Source organism: Teleopsis dalmanni, chromosome 2 (assembly GCF_002237135.1).
Source record: "Teleopsis dalmanni isolate 2A chromosome 2, ASM223713v2, whole genome shotgun sequence".
NCBI lineage: Eukaryota > Metazoa > Arthropoda > Insecta > Diptera > Diopsidae > Teleopsis > Teleopsis dalmanni.
Genome location: NC_051847.1, coordinates 202,821,106 through 202,836,069, shown reverse-complemented (window position 1 = coordinate 202,836,069; position 14,964 = coordinate 202,821,106). Strand labels below are relative to the sequence as shown.

The window sequence follows — 14,964 nt, the reverse complement described above, 5'->3', positions numbered from 1 at the left end:
TTGTTTGTTTTGATAATGACGTATTAGTAGGAATTATTAACGATTAAATCAGTTTTGATATTATTAAACTTATGAGTTATGTTTAGTAAATTTTATATATGTATTCATTATTACTTCTTTATTTTTCCAAATAATTCTTCATAAAATTAGTTTTTTTTCGCAATTGTTCGAATTGTTCATATGTATATAAAGTATGTCATAATAAAGTCATGGCAAAAAGCTTTATTGTTATTATTACCTATTATTATTATTAATACACACCTGTATAAATAAGTACATAGTTTTTAAAAAGTTTCCTACAATAAACGAATTTGACTTTAAGAATCATTAATTCTGTAGATAGTCAACGGAATATTAGCAAAAACCTTTAAATAAAAAAATATATTTAAAGATTATAAAGAATAAAAGATATCTATAACCCTAACAAATTTTTTTGTAAAAATATTTTGTACTTTAGCTCATCTTTTATTTTTATCTTTAGTGCTGTGTGCTAGCACTCCGTAAATAAAATAAAAGTATCACGTTGTTAATAATTCCAATTTTATTTATTAAGCTACTTCCAATACATTGTGACACATCCAATATATAACCTAATAAACTAAATTTCGAAGGTTCTTAGCAGTTTGTTTTTTTTTGAAAAAGTTAAAGAACTACCCCAGTTGATTAATTAAATTGATTAAACAAGTTATCTAAATTTTTTTGTCGATGTTATTATCTACTCCATTGCTTGTAACAGGCCACAACTGTTTGAGAAATTATAGAAAGTAATCAAACTTTTTGCTTACTTTTAAATCTATTTTTCGCCAATGTCTTCTTCAAATCTGGAGTAAGTGTCTCCAGCAGTACTTCAATTTAAAGTTGGAATTTAAAATAATATTTAAAAAGATTTTGAATAGAATTACTCCAGTTATTTAAAACATACATGGGTCTAAAATCAAATTAATTTTCTTTTATTTCTAATTTCTTCAAAATTAGGATTTAATTGAGATTAAGCTTAGTTTGGCAAATGTTATGACTACAATTCAAAATCTAATTTGACAAATTACAATTGCTGACGAAGGAGACGAATCTTTGTGGTTGTAAGACAATAATCTCTTATTTTCAAAAAGCACCACTTATTATTCTGTTAATATTTTGGCCTTACGGAGTCAAAAATATATCAGAATTATACTATATTTATCAGAAACTATAATATTTCTCTCTAATGGAACTGTATTCATTTTTTAATGCCACATTCTTTCATTTCCAGTGTATACATATAGTATTCTATTCACATCTTTTCTAAAGTTACATATCCATGCAGAAACGGTTTTAGATTATAGTAGTATTAAATATATGTAAACACCGCTTCGAAGTAATTACAGGATCCTCCAAAAGCAAAATAGGCAGCTATCTTGTTGACAAACTTTCCATATACAAACGATCTTACAAAATGTTAAAAAAGGATTTAAGTTAGATATTAACTATATTAGCAGTATTACAAACTTTGCTGATATCATGGATCCATCACTTTATCAGCGATTTTATTCATCACATCCGGATTTTTTACCACATTTGTCATATATTAATACGCCATTTTTAGATATTTTAAAATATTATATACAATTATAACTATCTTATCAAACAGTTGTCGTATATGTATGACAATATATATTTTAAAATCTTATTTTAAAATTATTAAAAATGCTTAAAGAATTTTTTATTCTTCATTAATTAGACAGCAGTTGGTTTTGAAATGGATAACCAAGATATTGATTACAAATGTGGAGGTAGTCTTATAAGTGAGAACTTTATCGTAACTGCAGCTCATTGTACAAACATTACCGGGTATGAAGTATAAAACATAAGTTTATAATATATATTTCATCACTAAAATACAAAATAGACAATCTCCAATTCAAGTACGCATAGGTGACTTAAACCTAAAAGCAGATGAAAATAATGTAGAACCACAAACACTTAGAATCAGAAACATATACATTCATCCCAGCTATCGTTCAACTTCATATTACAATGATATAGCTTTACTTGAACTAGAAGAAGATGTAGAGTAAGTGGAATAATTCTTCTTCAATTATATGTAGACAAATTATTTAAATCATGTATTTAAATTATTTCCAGATTTACAGAATTTGTGCGACCCATACATCTTTGGGTTAATGAAAGTATACCATATACTATTGCATTTGCAATGGGCTATGGAGCGACTGCTTTTGGAAAAGAGCGTACGAATCGTTTAACTGATTTGAATATGACAATTATATCGAATGATGAGTGCAATCGTGTGATGCCCGCATTACCAGAAACAGCGTCTGGTATAATTTCCAGTCAAATTTGTGCACAGGATAAATTAATGAATCGCGATACTTGCCAAGTAAGTTTAATTCATTTTTACTCAAATGTTTTTTAAAAGCGATACATGTATACTTATAGGGTGACTCTGGTGGTCCATTGCAATTAAATGTACAAGGACGACGACGTAGAAAGCGTAAGCATTTTTATTTAATCGGTATAACTTCATATGGTTTAGCTTGTCGCAGTGGCAATCCAAGCGTGCATACGAGAATCTCATCATATCTAGATTGGATTGAAAGCATTGTTTGGAGAAATGAATAGTTATTTAAAATAATTTTTATAAAAATAATATATAAATATATTTATTTTTGTTAATAATTATGCGTAGTTTTATTAAATAATTATATTTTGTATTTTGGCCACACAATTGTCTCAATCCATTCCAAATACTCTGAAACACGTGTATAAATGCCCGGAGCATCTCCAGCACAGTTTTGTCCAAATGATGTTATGCCGGCAACGTGAGGTATGAACCTGCCATTAATATTTACTGTCAAAACCACTGGTCCACCAGAATCCCCCTTACAATAAAAAAAACAAATATTAATAATAGATTATATTCCTTTTCTATAGATCCTTTTATATATTTTTTAATTAAACAACTAAATTATTTTACCTGACAAGTATCCCTTGATTTTAATGGATCCAATGCGCACATTTGTGAGCTTATCACTCCAAACGGCACAAAATCGTCGTGTTCATAGAAATGCTGACAGTTTTCATTTGATGGAACAAAGAGATATGCCTTCAAAAGTTCATCAGATTTGTTCCCAGCTACGAAAAAATAAAATATATGATATGTCTTACTATGCATTGACTACAATGAATTTGAAATAGGTCTTACCAAAACTTGTATGTCCATAACCAATTGCAGTGAGATTTTTAAGATATAATTCTTGGTTACTACATAAACACGCCTTATCGTAACTATTAAGAATTTTATTTAAAATGAATTTGTTGTATTATGATATACCACTTAGTTTATCATACTTACTAAATCTGTTCTTTTAACTTTATCAATGCAATATCATTATATGCCAATACTGGATTGTATTCTGGATGAATAATTACTTTTGCAATATCATAAATTTTTTCCTTAACGTCATTTAAATTAGCACCACCGGGTAGTACTACAACTGGTTCTAAGCTAAAATAAATATTATTTATTAACGATAATACATATAAATTTCTAAAAAGAATATACAAAAACAAACAAACCTTAGGCAGTTATATAAAATTCTTATAAAATTCATAGAATCATAAAAAAGATACAAAATCAACACGACGGATGCTGTGTTTCGTCACATCATTCACCAAATTTTCAATTGCACTTAAAACTAACATTATGTTTTTTTTTCTAATGCTCTAGTCTAATGCTCTGGGTGCAATAAGAAAGAAATCAATCATTATTTGCGGAGTACTTGCGGAGACCTCTATTAATTTCACTTCATGCTATATGTGACAATTCAAAAACTATTCGATAAGTGATGAACACCCCTCTCTCAAGTAGCTCACTCTTCCACAGATATACAACAGTTTATTCCAGAAGAATCTTATAAACTAAGGCTATTTTAATTAATATTATTCGTTCTGTTTTATGAATATAAAGGTTTTTTATGTTTTAAGCCTTAAGTATTACATTTAATAGTTAAGTGATACTATGCGCAATATTTAATAAAATGGATTTACTTGTTATTTAAATTTCTTAGAGTTTTCATTATTTCACTTTTAAATTAAATTCAAAACTTGTACGTCTTCCCAACATTTGTAGATTCCAACAAATTGCAAATAGTCAGTTCAAGCTAAAGGAAAATTGCCAATTGGTTTTTCTCCAAACTGCATGATACAATAAATGTACTATAATACAATATATGAACCTATATATTTCTTTTTACATCTAGTGCTTAAGTGAACATATTCCGAATGGAGTCCAGCAAGGTAACGAAATGCTTTGTAATTAAGCCTGACGATAGACAAGCGAAATAATGAGACAAAATATAAGAACACTAAGACCACATGACCACTATGGGCATCATTATAAATTCAACATGTTAGTCATGTATCGAATGGGCATGTAATATAAATCACTTCATCTTCATCTGCCTAACATTTGCAAGAACTAGATTAAGATTGTTTGGTTATGATGTCTTGAGCATGTATAATGCTCTCACTCCTTCTCTCTCTCGGTTACTCTTTCCCGCTCTTACTCTACCCCTAACTTCTTTACTTCATTAAAGAAACTAACAAACTCGAGTTAGAATAGCTAAATGTATTACTTAATTTTTTATTTGCTTTTTCCTACACTCAAGATAAAAAACCAAGTTCATTATATTGGCTTATCTTAATTTTTATCTACATTAAGATTAGAGTATGTTTTTTTTCAATTAAAATCAACTTACCCATTGATGTTAGCACAATGTGCAGCGGTTAAAACGTAATAATTATCGATTAATACACCTCCGCATTTGTAATCATATTTATTATCCTCAAAAGTTTTCCAACCAAGTGCTATCTAATAATTGGTAATATTCAGTATATACGAATATAGCAGCTTGGATCAAATATAATGTATAAGGTCAAATAATAAAGTTTCTACTTACCATATAAGGGAATTCCTTATAATATGTTTTGAGTCCATTTACTATATATTGAACTTCGGGATAAAACTCGTAACAAGCTATTAAATTAGTGAAATTTATGAATTGTAGTGTTTATATTGAATAATACACAATACCTCTGACAGCAGGACGTTCTCTATTGCAACATATATATTGGTCACCAGGTGGAGAAAAGCATATTTTTAATTCCTCATTTGGATAATCAAAATTAAATGGACAATCTCGAACAATAGTGCAAACACCTTTAGTTCCATTTGAGAAGGTGCACTTCTGTTGCGAGAAAAATCCGGGAAATGTTATCTTACTGTTTGCATTGACTTTAAAAAAAAATACGTGTTCTTTATAAGAATTTCATTTTAACTTCAATTACTTTACACTTCAACATACCAATAATTAAAATTTGCTTCAAGATAAATGCATAAAAGAGCACAGTTCTATTTAATATTTTCTTCATTGCAAAAATTAAATTAAAACATAATATATAAAATTTTATTAAGACCTTAGAACTTAGCTAAACAAAGTTTGTTTCTTGACTAATTTCATTGATGAAATGTATTTTTAAACTGAAAACATGTTTCTTCTTCTTTAGTTTTTTATTTATTTATTTTATAAGTTTTGCAATACGCGCTTGAAAACAAGTTTGGTTAAAAAAAAATTTTTTTTATTTCGAATTAACAGCACAAAATTCACCAATTTTATTTATTTTAGTAAGATTTATCATTAAAGCAATAAATAGTTTTTTTAGTTATATCTAAGTTAAATATATTATACGCTTAATTAGCTAATTGGGCCAAACAGTAGTTTCAATCCAGTCAATATACTCCGATACTCGAGTGTATACACCTGGTGGCTCACCAGCACAGCCCTGTCCAAACGAAGTAATGCCTACTACGTAAGGTACATATCTGCTTTCTAACATTGCATGTATTAAAATTGGACCACCGGAATCACCCTAGAAGAATATAGTACATCGAAAAAAAAATTATTACATTTGTTACTATTACATATCATAATAAATTTAAAATTAGCTTTTGCTTTAGAGATACAAGTTTCAATCCAAATCTTAGCATTTCATTAAATTAATTATACTTTCATAATACCATATTTATAATATAGAAATAATGATTGGAATTAGCTTATGATATATATGAATAGTAGCATTATTGAATAATTACTGAAATTAGCTTACGATAGCTGTGGAAAATAGCATTATTAAAAATAAGTTGACGTTTCAAAAACTATATAGATATTATTTATAGCTTCACTACTCTGTAACTCCAACATTTCTAAATTTAGTTGAATTCGCACAACATGAGAGTAACGTGTTTAACCTTAAGAAGTTATTTTTAAAATTAAAGGAATAAATAGAGTTTTGTTTAGCACTGGGGACTAAATCCCAAAATCTTCAATGATAACTCTACACAAAATTTACTAAAGACAAACTAAAATATCGCAATCACACCAAAAACTATTTAACAATCATTAATCATTATCCAAAATTTAAGGCTTTTATTTTATGGTTCACGAGCAATAAATTATGTGTACCGATTGATGTATATATATACATCAATATATGTATGAATATCTAAAACATCAGCTTTGTTTGTTCATTCATTAAATAAAAATATTAGTTTTTCTATTCTATCTATTCATAAACAAGGAGATATAAAAAAAATGACTCAGATTTAATCAAATTTGCTTACATATATGTTACATATATATATGATTTATTAAAATAAAGCTCCATCAAATAAATTCTAGGGCTGAACATACAGCTGTTATATTGCCATATATTTATTATTAGTGGTATTTGAGAACATTTATTAGTTTCTACATAATATTTGAACTGCAAAAGTTAGAAATCTGTCAAAATCTATTAAATTTGAACCATGGATCCGTTTATTAATACACTAAACTCACCCACACTTAATAGACATGATTCAAATTAAGACTGTACTTTATTTTTGTGGATGATTCATAAACAACGATTATGCTTAGTGTGTTATTAATTATAACTAACGTATAAACTATAGCTATATAAACTAACTCTATTATTGTAAATTGTTGTTGTTTCAAATTTTAACACTCAATACCTGATACTCGCAATGCAAAAATTATATATGGACAATTAAACCAATATGGCTGCATCGATATAATTTTTTTTTTTTTTTTTTGTTATGGAACACAAATTTCTAGATTAAAAATTATGATATTTTAAAAATATTCTAACATTCTTCTTCGTAGTATTAATCACATTAGATTGCATAAGTTATTAACTAACCTGGCATGTATCCCTAATATTTTCAGGATCTTTTGCACAAATTTGTTGATCAGTAATACCTTTTGGTATATTATGTTCATCATCATAATGTTTTTGACAGTCCTTTTTAGAATGAACAGTTAAATATGCTTTTAAAAGATGAGAAGATGGGGAACCACCTATAAGAAGATCTCATATATTAAGAAATATTTATTTAACCTTATGGAACCTACCAAACCGCGTGTGTCCATAACCGATTGCAGTAACATTGGTTTTACTTAGAGCAAAAGAATTCCAGAGGCAGGCTTTATCAGAACCGCTTGAAGAAATTGAAAATATTATATATAAAATTTATAAAATTAAAAATTAATGTATTTTAATTTACATTCTAATTCGTTACAAAGTAAATATTTAATCAATTAATTAAAAATGATGTGTTATATAAATTAATATAACATTAATGAGCATAATCATAATCTATTGAAAACGTTTGAATTACAAGTTAATCAAGTTCTTAAGTAAAAAAGTTTTATGTCATACTTACTAAACTGATTTCTTTAGTTTTAATAATGCAATATCATTGTAAGCAAAATTAGGATCGTAAGCTGGATGCGGTATTACTTCAGAGATTATATGTTTTGTATAATTATCTTCACTCAAATTCACACCACCAAGAACAACAACTGAAGGTGGATCACTACAAAAATTAAAACAAATTAAAAATATAAATTAAATAAAATCATATAAAATAAAGTGACATTTAATTGTACAAACTTATATTAAACAAAATCAGTTCAAATAAATTAAAAAAATATAAGACACAATTGAAAAGTTTTTAAAAATAGAAAATACGTTCAAAACTATTTAATTCAATTAATTAAATAATGTTAAATAAATTATTTTAACTTGAATTAAAAAATTAAATGACAATATACCATACATATATAAAAATATTTATCATTAATTAAAATAACATTGAAAAATTATATAAATAAAATACAATAATGTATGTTATTTAGTGTCAGCTCTTGTAATTGATCAAAATCGTAAAAAAAACGGGGCTCCTAAAATGTTGATTCGCCGCCGTGCATTAGCTGGGCAAAAACATAGTAGATGAGAGGCACTCTCATCGTCTTCCCCACAGCTACGACAGTTTAATCTGCTAGCATGATTCTCTAGTTTACAGTGACCTGTTAGTAAACCTATCAAAAAACAAAATTCTCTACGGGGTATCTCAATAAGAATTTAAATTTCTTTTATCGGAACTTGGCCAGATTGCACACAGATGACTACAAATCTTTGAGTCTTCCCATGTTTTATTTAAAATTTCAGCACAGAAAGAACTCAGTAGCAGTTTGCATAACGTTAGCGAAATGCTCAGATTACTTAGATGTTCCGAGTGAGCTACTGAAGCCCCCTTTCTGGCTAGCGCGTCTGCTCTGCAATTGCTGACGATCATATAAAATAAGTTAAATAAAATAAAATAAAACAATACTAAATAAAACCAAATGAAAATAAAATCCGATCAATTGAAATAAGTAACAATAATTAACACTTCAATATTTGTATTAAAAAAAAATAAAATAAACTTATATTAAATAATATATATAAATTAATATAATATAATAGAAAAAATTTGAATGAATTAAGCAAATGATAAGATAAGATTAGATAAAATTAAAACAAAAAGATATGAAATTATTATTATAATTAATATATATACATATCAGTATAATGATATGAAATAAAATTATAGAATAGTTAAAAATCAACATAACATAAAAATATAAAATGAAATAAATAAAATAATTAAACTATAATTTTCATTAAAAAAAATTATTGAACTAATATATGTACAATATTAGTACAATATTAAATAATACTAATGCAATGTTATGTAAATAAAACCAAATTAAATAAGATAGTCAGTCAAAAATTCAATTAATTAAAATAATATAAAATTAATTTTTGTTGATGTAGTTCACTACTGTCTTAAAAACCTCTTTATAAAATATATAACATCCTAAAATAATATAATAACATAACATTAAATCAAATAAAGTCAAAGAATATAATAAATGAATTACCCATTGAAATCAGTGCAATGTGCCGCAGTTAAAATATAATCATTTGAGATCATGACACCGCCACATCTGTAATCAGTAATATTTGTCACTTGTGATTCCCAACCAACTGCTGCCTTCAAAAAATTATAAAGAAAAATTTGTTTACTTCTGCAAATTTAGATATGTACGTATGTGAAACGTATAAGTAAAATAAATAAAAACAATAATCACACCATATACGGGAACTCAGCACGTTGTGTCATAATACCCATAACCATATCAAAGCGCATTGGATAAAAATCTTTACATTCTAAAAAGTATTACGATATACGAATTATTAAATATTGAACCAACCAAATTTTTTGTTTATGTTTGTACCTCTTGTAGATTTACGTTCTTTGAGATTGTAAAAAGGACTATCACTACAGCAAACAAACTGTTCCGATCTTTGAAAGTAGCAGGTTTTCACTTCATCATTTCTTGCAGTAAATGCATGTGGACATAATTTTATATTTAGACAAACTCCGTCACTGCCATCAAAAGCTTTGCATTCGTCTGGGAAGTCATCAATTTGGGGAAATAATATTTTCGAACTAATAGCTAAATAGAATAGCTATTTTAGTGATCTTTGGTAGTTAAATAATGTCCTTCTAGACAAACCTTCTTGTATTACAAATACGAAACAAAAAATTATTAAATCACTTGACCACATTTGTAAAATCTTATTTACTTTCTTTATAATACAAGCAGTCAAAACTTAATCAAAGCAGCAATAAAAAACAAATAAAATTAATTTAATTTAATTAAATAGAATTCATCTTATCACTAACGATGCTCATTTTATACTAACATTACAGATTAAAAATACTTAAGTGGTTTCCAAATGAAAACAAAAAATTTTAATTCACAGCGAATGAAAATGCATTTGATTATCATCAAGATTTATTTTTGAAGATTAAACATCTAAAATCAAGTTCAGATACATTTTCCCCAAAAATTGTGTAAAACCAAATGTATAAAATTACTTTTATTTTGTTGTTGTATTCTGCATATAGAAAAAGTAAAGTAAAATCTTCTAATTTTTTACTACGCAAAGAAATTTTAAAAGCAGTATTATACTTATCAATAAAACTTGTCTTACTATAAAAATAAAGCTTTATTGAGCTTTCTATAAAAATATTAACCTTTTATTGAGCTTTTTATAGGAAAAGCTTTATAATAAAGTTTAAAATAAAAAATTTTTGCATTAATATACATATAAAAGAAAACTTTTATATTGGTTTGATATAATGCTGTGCTTTTATTTCTTTTTCTTTATAACATTTATTTATGTTATGTTATGTTATGTTAGATATAGAATACATCTGTTTACAAATGTATATATATATATTTATATATATATATACTGTAAGATGAGGTTAGGGTATCATGGTGATGCTAGAAATATTCTTATATTTGTTAGCTACATTTCCAAGAGCTTCATATAATATCTACCACAAGTTACTATTCCATGGATGGTCTGGGTCAATAACAAGACATATATAAAACACTTTCTTCAACTTTTTCACAGTTTTGACAAGAATACTCAATTATTCAATTTTCTGGTTTAGTTTCGTGACTAACAGTAACCCATCAGAATACCCACTAGTGACTAGTTTTCGTACATAAAAGTATTTGCATATCGTCCAACCTTCCCATCTTTTACTTACATGTTTAATATTTGTATATTAAAATTTTAGTAATTAATTCCAGAATGCTGGCGAATAATAACATTATTAAATTATTCAAATGTGTTCCTAAAATACCAACGAAGGTCTGATTTCTGCATAAATATGACATAAAATATACATAAAGTTACACTAAAATATTGCACTATTTCGGCAACATAGAAAAATGATTCACATTTTATGCATTACTGCTTTTTTTCATTTTACACGATAGACTAAAAATAGTTGCCATAAATTCAAAACTCCAGCATACGTTAAATATAATACATATAATATCTAATAACTAACTTATTTAGGAATGGCAATACATAGAGTTTAGTTGATTTATTTTATACGGTTTATTGAAACAAAAAACTGTTTTATCTAACAAATTTAATTATGTTTTTAAGTAATTGTTTTAACATAAACTCAACTCTACCAGACAATTGCTAGGATCCAATCCAAGAACTCTGACACGCGCATATAAACACCAGGCGATTCACCACCACAACCATGCCCAACGGAAGTTATACCTATAACATAAGGTCGTATATCCGACATCATTCGTACTTTTGCTATAAGCGGACCACCAGAATCGCCCTAAAGATATAATTATTATTATAAATAATTATATAATTATGTATATAATAAATAATCATATAAAATTAAAAATAATTATTTTTTATAAATTAATTGTTAAAATGATGCTTGGACACAAATCTCTTAAAACTATTTGTTATTCAATTCTATAAGTTAAAGATATTGAAACATTTTTAAGTCAAAACGGTTTTTTTTTCTTGATTCTTAAATAAATTCTTTTAATGATGTTATAAATAAATAGGTAAATATGTTATTTACCTGACAAGCATCTCGTTTATTTTCAGGGTCTTTCGCACAAATTTGTTGATCAAGAATACCTTTTGGTAAATTGTCTTCATCTATATAAAAACTTTGGCAATCCTTATTTGGCATAATAGCTAAGTCTGCCTTTAACAGATGTGGAGATTGAGTTCCAACTATAAAAATATTCACATATAGCATTATCTTGTATTTATAACAAACATTTAAATATTGAAATCTACCAAAGCGTGTATTTCCATAGCCGATCACAGTCACAGTTTTCACATCAATGTTAAAAGTGGTCCAAAGACAAGCTATTGGGAAACGACTTTAAGCAAAATAATTTAATAAAAATCTGTTTTAAAGTTCAACACATTTTTAAATGATTCAATTAAATTCATATTTTAATCACTAAGCAAATAATTATTTTGTCAAACACTCACAAATATATACTTTCTACTATTCTTAGCAATGCTACATCGTTATAAGAAAATTCCGGATCATACAATGGATGCGGTATTACTTTAGTGATATCAAAATTTGTAAATTTATTGTCAGTTAAATCTGCACCACCAACACCAACCACTGAAGGTGGATGACTAAAATAAATTAAACAAGAGTTTCTGATAGAAATGAATAATTAATGGTTTGGAAAGAATTACCCATTAAATTCTGTACAATGTGCCGCAGTTAGGACGAATTGAGGTGAGATTAAGACTCCTCCGCATCTATAATCTGTACTGTTACCTTCATTTGATTTCCAGCCAAGTGCTGCCTACGAAGATTTAAAAAAATTACATAAACTCATTCAATCAATATTTTTAAGTAACTATTAAGGCGATTACTAATACTTGTACGTATTAATAATAATTATGTACGATTGTTAAAAATAATTGTTAATACAACCAATTTTAACAAAAAGTGCTTTGATGTTCACCAGGCTTACGTAGTTTACTTAGCACAGAGAAATGATAAAAAAATTACTATTATAAACTTGTATTAAAGTTTTTTATTATACTTTTTAAAAAAAATCTAAAATACAGATATTTCGGCATACTTCAACAAAAAAAGGTTTCTTTTCTTTACTTATGTAAATTGAGGATGACCTACGAAGCCCAAAATATTTGTGTTATTAATATTTAAAACAAAAAAATTAATAAGTGTAATTTTATTATCATTTTAATGTGTTAAATAAGCGTCTTAAACCCGATGAGAATCAAAAAAAAATTTATATAAATAAATGTATAACCATGTATAGAAACTCCTTGGGTTTAGTCATTGAACCATAAACAACATACGCGTAGTTCGGATAAAAGTCTTCGCACTCTATTAATAATCAAATTTCTTTTATACATAACATATTACCCGATTCTAAAAAATATATTTACGTATTAAAGCTCTATTCTTCTTAAGTCTTTTCAATTCATCCCCTCCAAAATCTTTGCAGCAAACAAAATGCTCTGACCGCAAAAAGTAGCATGTTTTCACTTCACTGTTTGGTACAGTCAAAGCTGTAGCACAACTTTTAATGTTCACGCAAAGACCCCAGATATTATTATCAATTTTACAGCTCTGTGGAAAATCATCAACGATTGGAAATATTATTTTGGAGGCAGAAACTAAATAGAATTCAACATATTTTTTATTCATTGATCTTTAGAAGAATTCCATCAAACAAACCTCCGCATATTACAAAAACCAAAATAAAATATAATAAATCAGTTAATCTCATTTTTAATAAATGCAATTTTCGTTCTGTTAAAACTAAATGACACTATTTCATAAAAATTCAAAATTAATAAAAATGTTTAAAAAATATAATTAAAAAACTGAACAAAATTCTACTTATCACGCAAAATGATTATTTACTACTGGTGTTATAAATCTCTTAGAATTTCATATGCTTTTCAAATTGATAAATAAATTATATTTTAAAAAGTTGTGCAGAATAATACACATTCACCGCGGAGAACAGATAATTTGAGACTTATAACGCCATGCATTTACTACAAATCCTCTCATATTCTTTGTCTTTTAAAAGATTCTATTCAACTTCTTGAATGAAATTCGTACCTAAAAATTGGTTATCGTTGAGACCTACGAATGAGGTACCAAGATAATCTTTCTCCTAAACGTATGGAGGCAGATCTTTTAAACTGATATTAAAGCTCTGAAAAGTACTCTGCTAGTTCTTTTTTTATTAATTTAAATGGATAGTTTATTTTATATATATTTCAGCAATATAATTTAATGAGCATTATACAACATAACCTTATAATACTTATGTTGCATTTATAATAATTTATTTAATATACATGTATTAACTATATGGTGAACTATGATTTTTTAAAGATATTTAAAATTTTACCCTTTACTCGTTACGGGAATAATATAAGATAAACACTTATAAAGAGAACAACGGACCGATCACTCATTGTACCTGAAGCGTAAACCGATTCCCAGAATGGCTATAAGAAATGAAAACCTGAACCCAAACTTGATGACGAAAAAAGTCACTAAGTCCCTTTTATAAGTTTTAAGTTTATGTATTCAAAACTTGTATTAATTCTTTATTAGAGTTTCATTAATATACTTTATTAAATTTACTGCTGTTGAATTGAATTTTCAACAATATTTTCATTTCATTTAAATTTGAATGCGATAATTTACATTTTCCTAATTTAAATTAAAATAATTTTAACTTAAAATACATTTAACTTAAAATATATTTTATTTTAGTATGCACATTAACGTGAAAAAATGAATTATAAGAAATGCACATATAAAAAAAAAATTTTTTTGTTATAAAATTGGAACGAAAGCTTCATAAAGCTTTTAATGGGAAAAGTACATTTTTAAAATATCTATACCATAAAAAAATTTCCTTGTTTTTATTAAGTTACAATTCAATGAAAACCGCATATAATAAATAAATTTTTACATAAACATATACTGAGCAATGATATATGGGTTATCTGATATTTCTGTGCCAAATATAAAGTTATAGAATACTACCTTGAGGTAGTACTAGAAAAACTTAAAACTATCAGGAACTCAAAATTGATTTCGAGCTGATCAACATTTCAAATTTTCAAGCTGTATTGTTAAAGAAGCCATAA

The 14,964-nt window shown here is 26.6% G+C and overlaps 3 protein-coding genes across 3 annotated transcripts in view; 1 reads left to right on the top strand and 2 right to left on the bottom strand.

Annotated features, from left to right (window-relative positions):
* The first annotated feature begins 1,722 nt into the window (after positions 1 to 1,722).
* On the top strand, positions 1,723 to 2,616 carry LOC119682315 (serine protease snake-like). Its single transcript, XM_038095724.1, has 4 exons — positions 1,723 to 1,827; positions 1,886 to 2,050; positions 2,122 to 2,374; positions 2,434 to 2,616. The coding sequence occupies exons 1-4, from the start codon at positions 1,736 to 1,738 to the stop codon at positions 2,614 to 2,616; spliced, it is 693 nt and encodes a 230-aa protein (XP_037951652.1). The 5' UTR covers positions 1,723 to 1,735.
* A 72-nt stretch (positions 2,617 to 2,688) lies between these two features.
* On the bottom strand, positions 2,689 to 10,071 carry LOC119676585. Its single transcript, XM_038087828.1, has 15 exons — positions 9,960 to 10,071; positions 9,678 to 9,899; positions 9,533 to 9,609; positions 9,321 to 9,433; positions 7,781 to 7,930; positions 7,467 to 7,564; positions 7,255 to 7,412; positions 5,756 to 5,925; positions 5,090 to 5,277; positions 4,956 to 5,032; positions 4,755 to 4,867; positions 3,350 to 3,502; positions 3,200 to 3,282; positions 2,972 to 3,129; positions 2,689 to 2,876 (listed from the first exon to the last, which is right to left on the bottom strand). Exons 1-15 carry the CDS (start codon positions 10,009 to 10,011, stop codon positions 2,697 to 2,699), a joined length of 1,992 nt encoding a protein of 663 aa, XP_037943756.1. The 5' UTR covers positions 10,012 to 10,071; the 3' UTR covers positions 2,689 to 2,696.
* Positions 10,072 to 11,440: 1,369 nt separating this feature from the next.
* LOC119676584 (serine protease snake-like) overlaps positions 11,441 to 14,964 on the bottom strand; it is a 14,748-nt gene continuing 11,224 nt past the window's right edge. The window contains exons 4-10 of the mRNA XM_038087827.1: positions 13,234 to 13,464; positions 13,095 to 13,171; positions 12,508 to 12,620; positions 12,289 to 12,444; positions 12,088 to 12,173; positions 11,864 to 12,021; positions 11,441 to 11,605 (exon numbers count right to left, since the gene is read on the bottom strand). Of these exons, the coding sequence (XP_037943755.1) occupies positions 11,441 to 11,605; positions 11,864 to 12,021; positions 12,088 to 12,173; positions 12,289 to 12,444; positions 12,508 to 12,620; positions 13,095 to 13,171; positions 13,234 to 13,464 (986 nt within the window). The remainder of the gene's footprint in view (positions 11,606 to 11,863; positions 12,022 to 12,087; positions 12,174 to 12,288; positions 12,445 to 12,507; positions 12,621 to 13,094; positions 13,172 to 13,233; positions 13,465 to 14,964) is intronic.

Coding starts and splice junctions, on each gene's coding strand:
- LOC119682315 (XM_038095724.1), top strand. CDS start 1,736: ATGGATAACCAAGATATTGATTACAAATGTGGAGGTAGTCTTATAAGT. Junction 1,828..1,885: donor CATTGTACAAACATTACCGG/GTATGAAGTATA, acceptor AATACAAAATAG/ACAATCTCCAATTCAAGTAC. Junction 2,375..2,433: donor TGAATCGCGATACTTGCCAA/GTAAGTTTAATT, acceptor GTATACTTATAG/GGTGACTCTGGTGGTCCATT.
- LOC119676585 (XM_038087828.1), bottom strand. CDS start 10,011: ATGTGGTCAAGTGATTTAATAATTTTTTGTTTCGTATTTGTAATACAA. Junction 9,610..9,677: donor AGAACGTAAATCTACAAGAG/GTACAAACATAA, acceptor AATACTTTTTAG/AATGTAAAGATTTTTATCCA. Junction 9,434..9,532: donor GTGCTGAGTTCCCGTATATG/GTGTGATTATTG, acceptor AATTTTTTGAAG/GCAGCAGTTGGTTGGGAATC.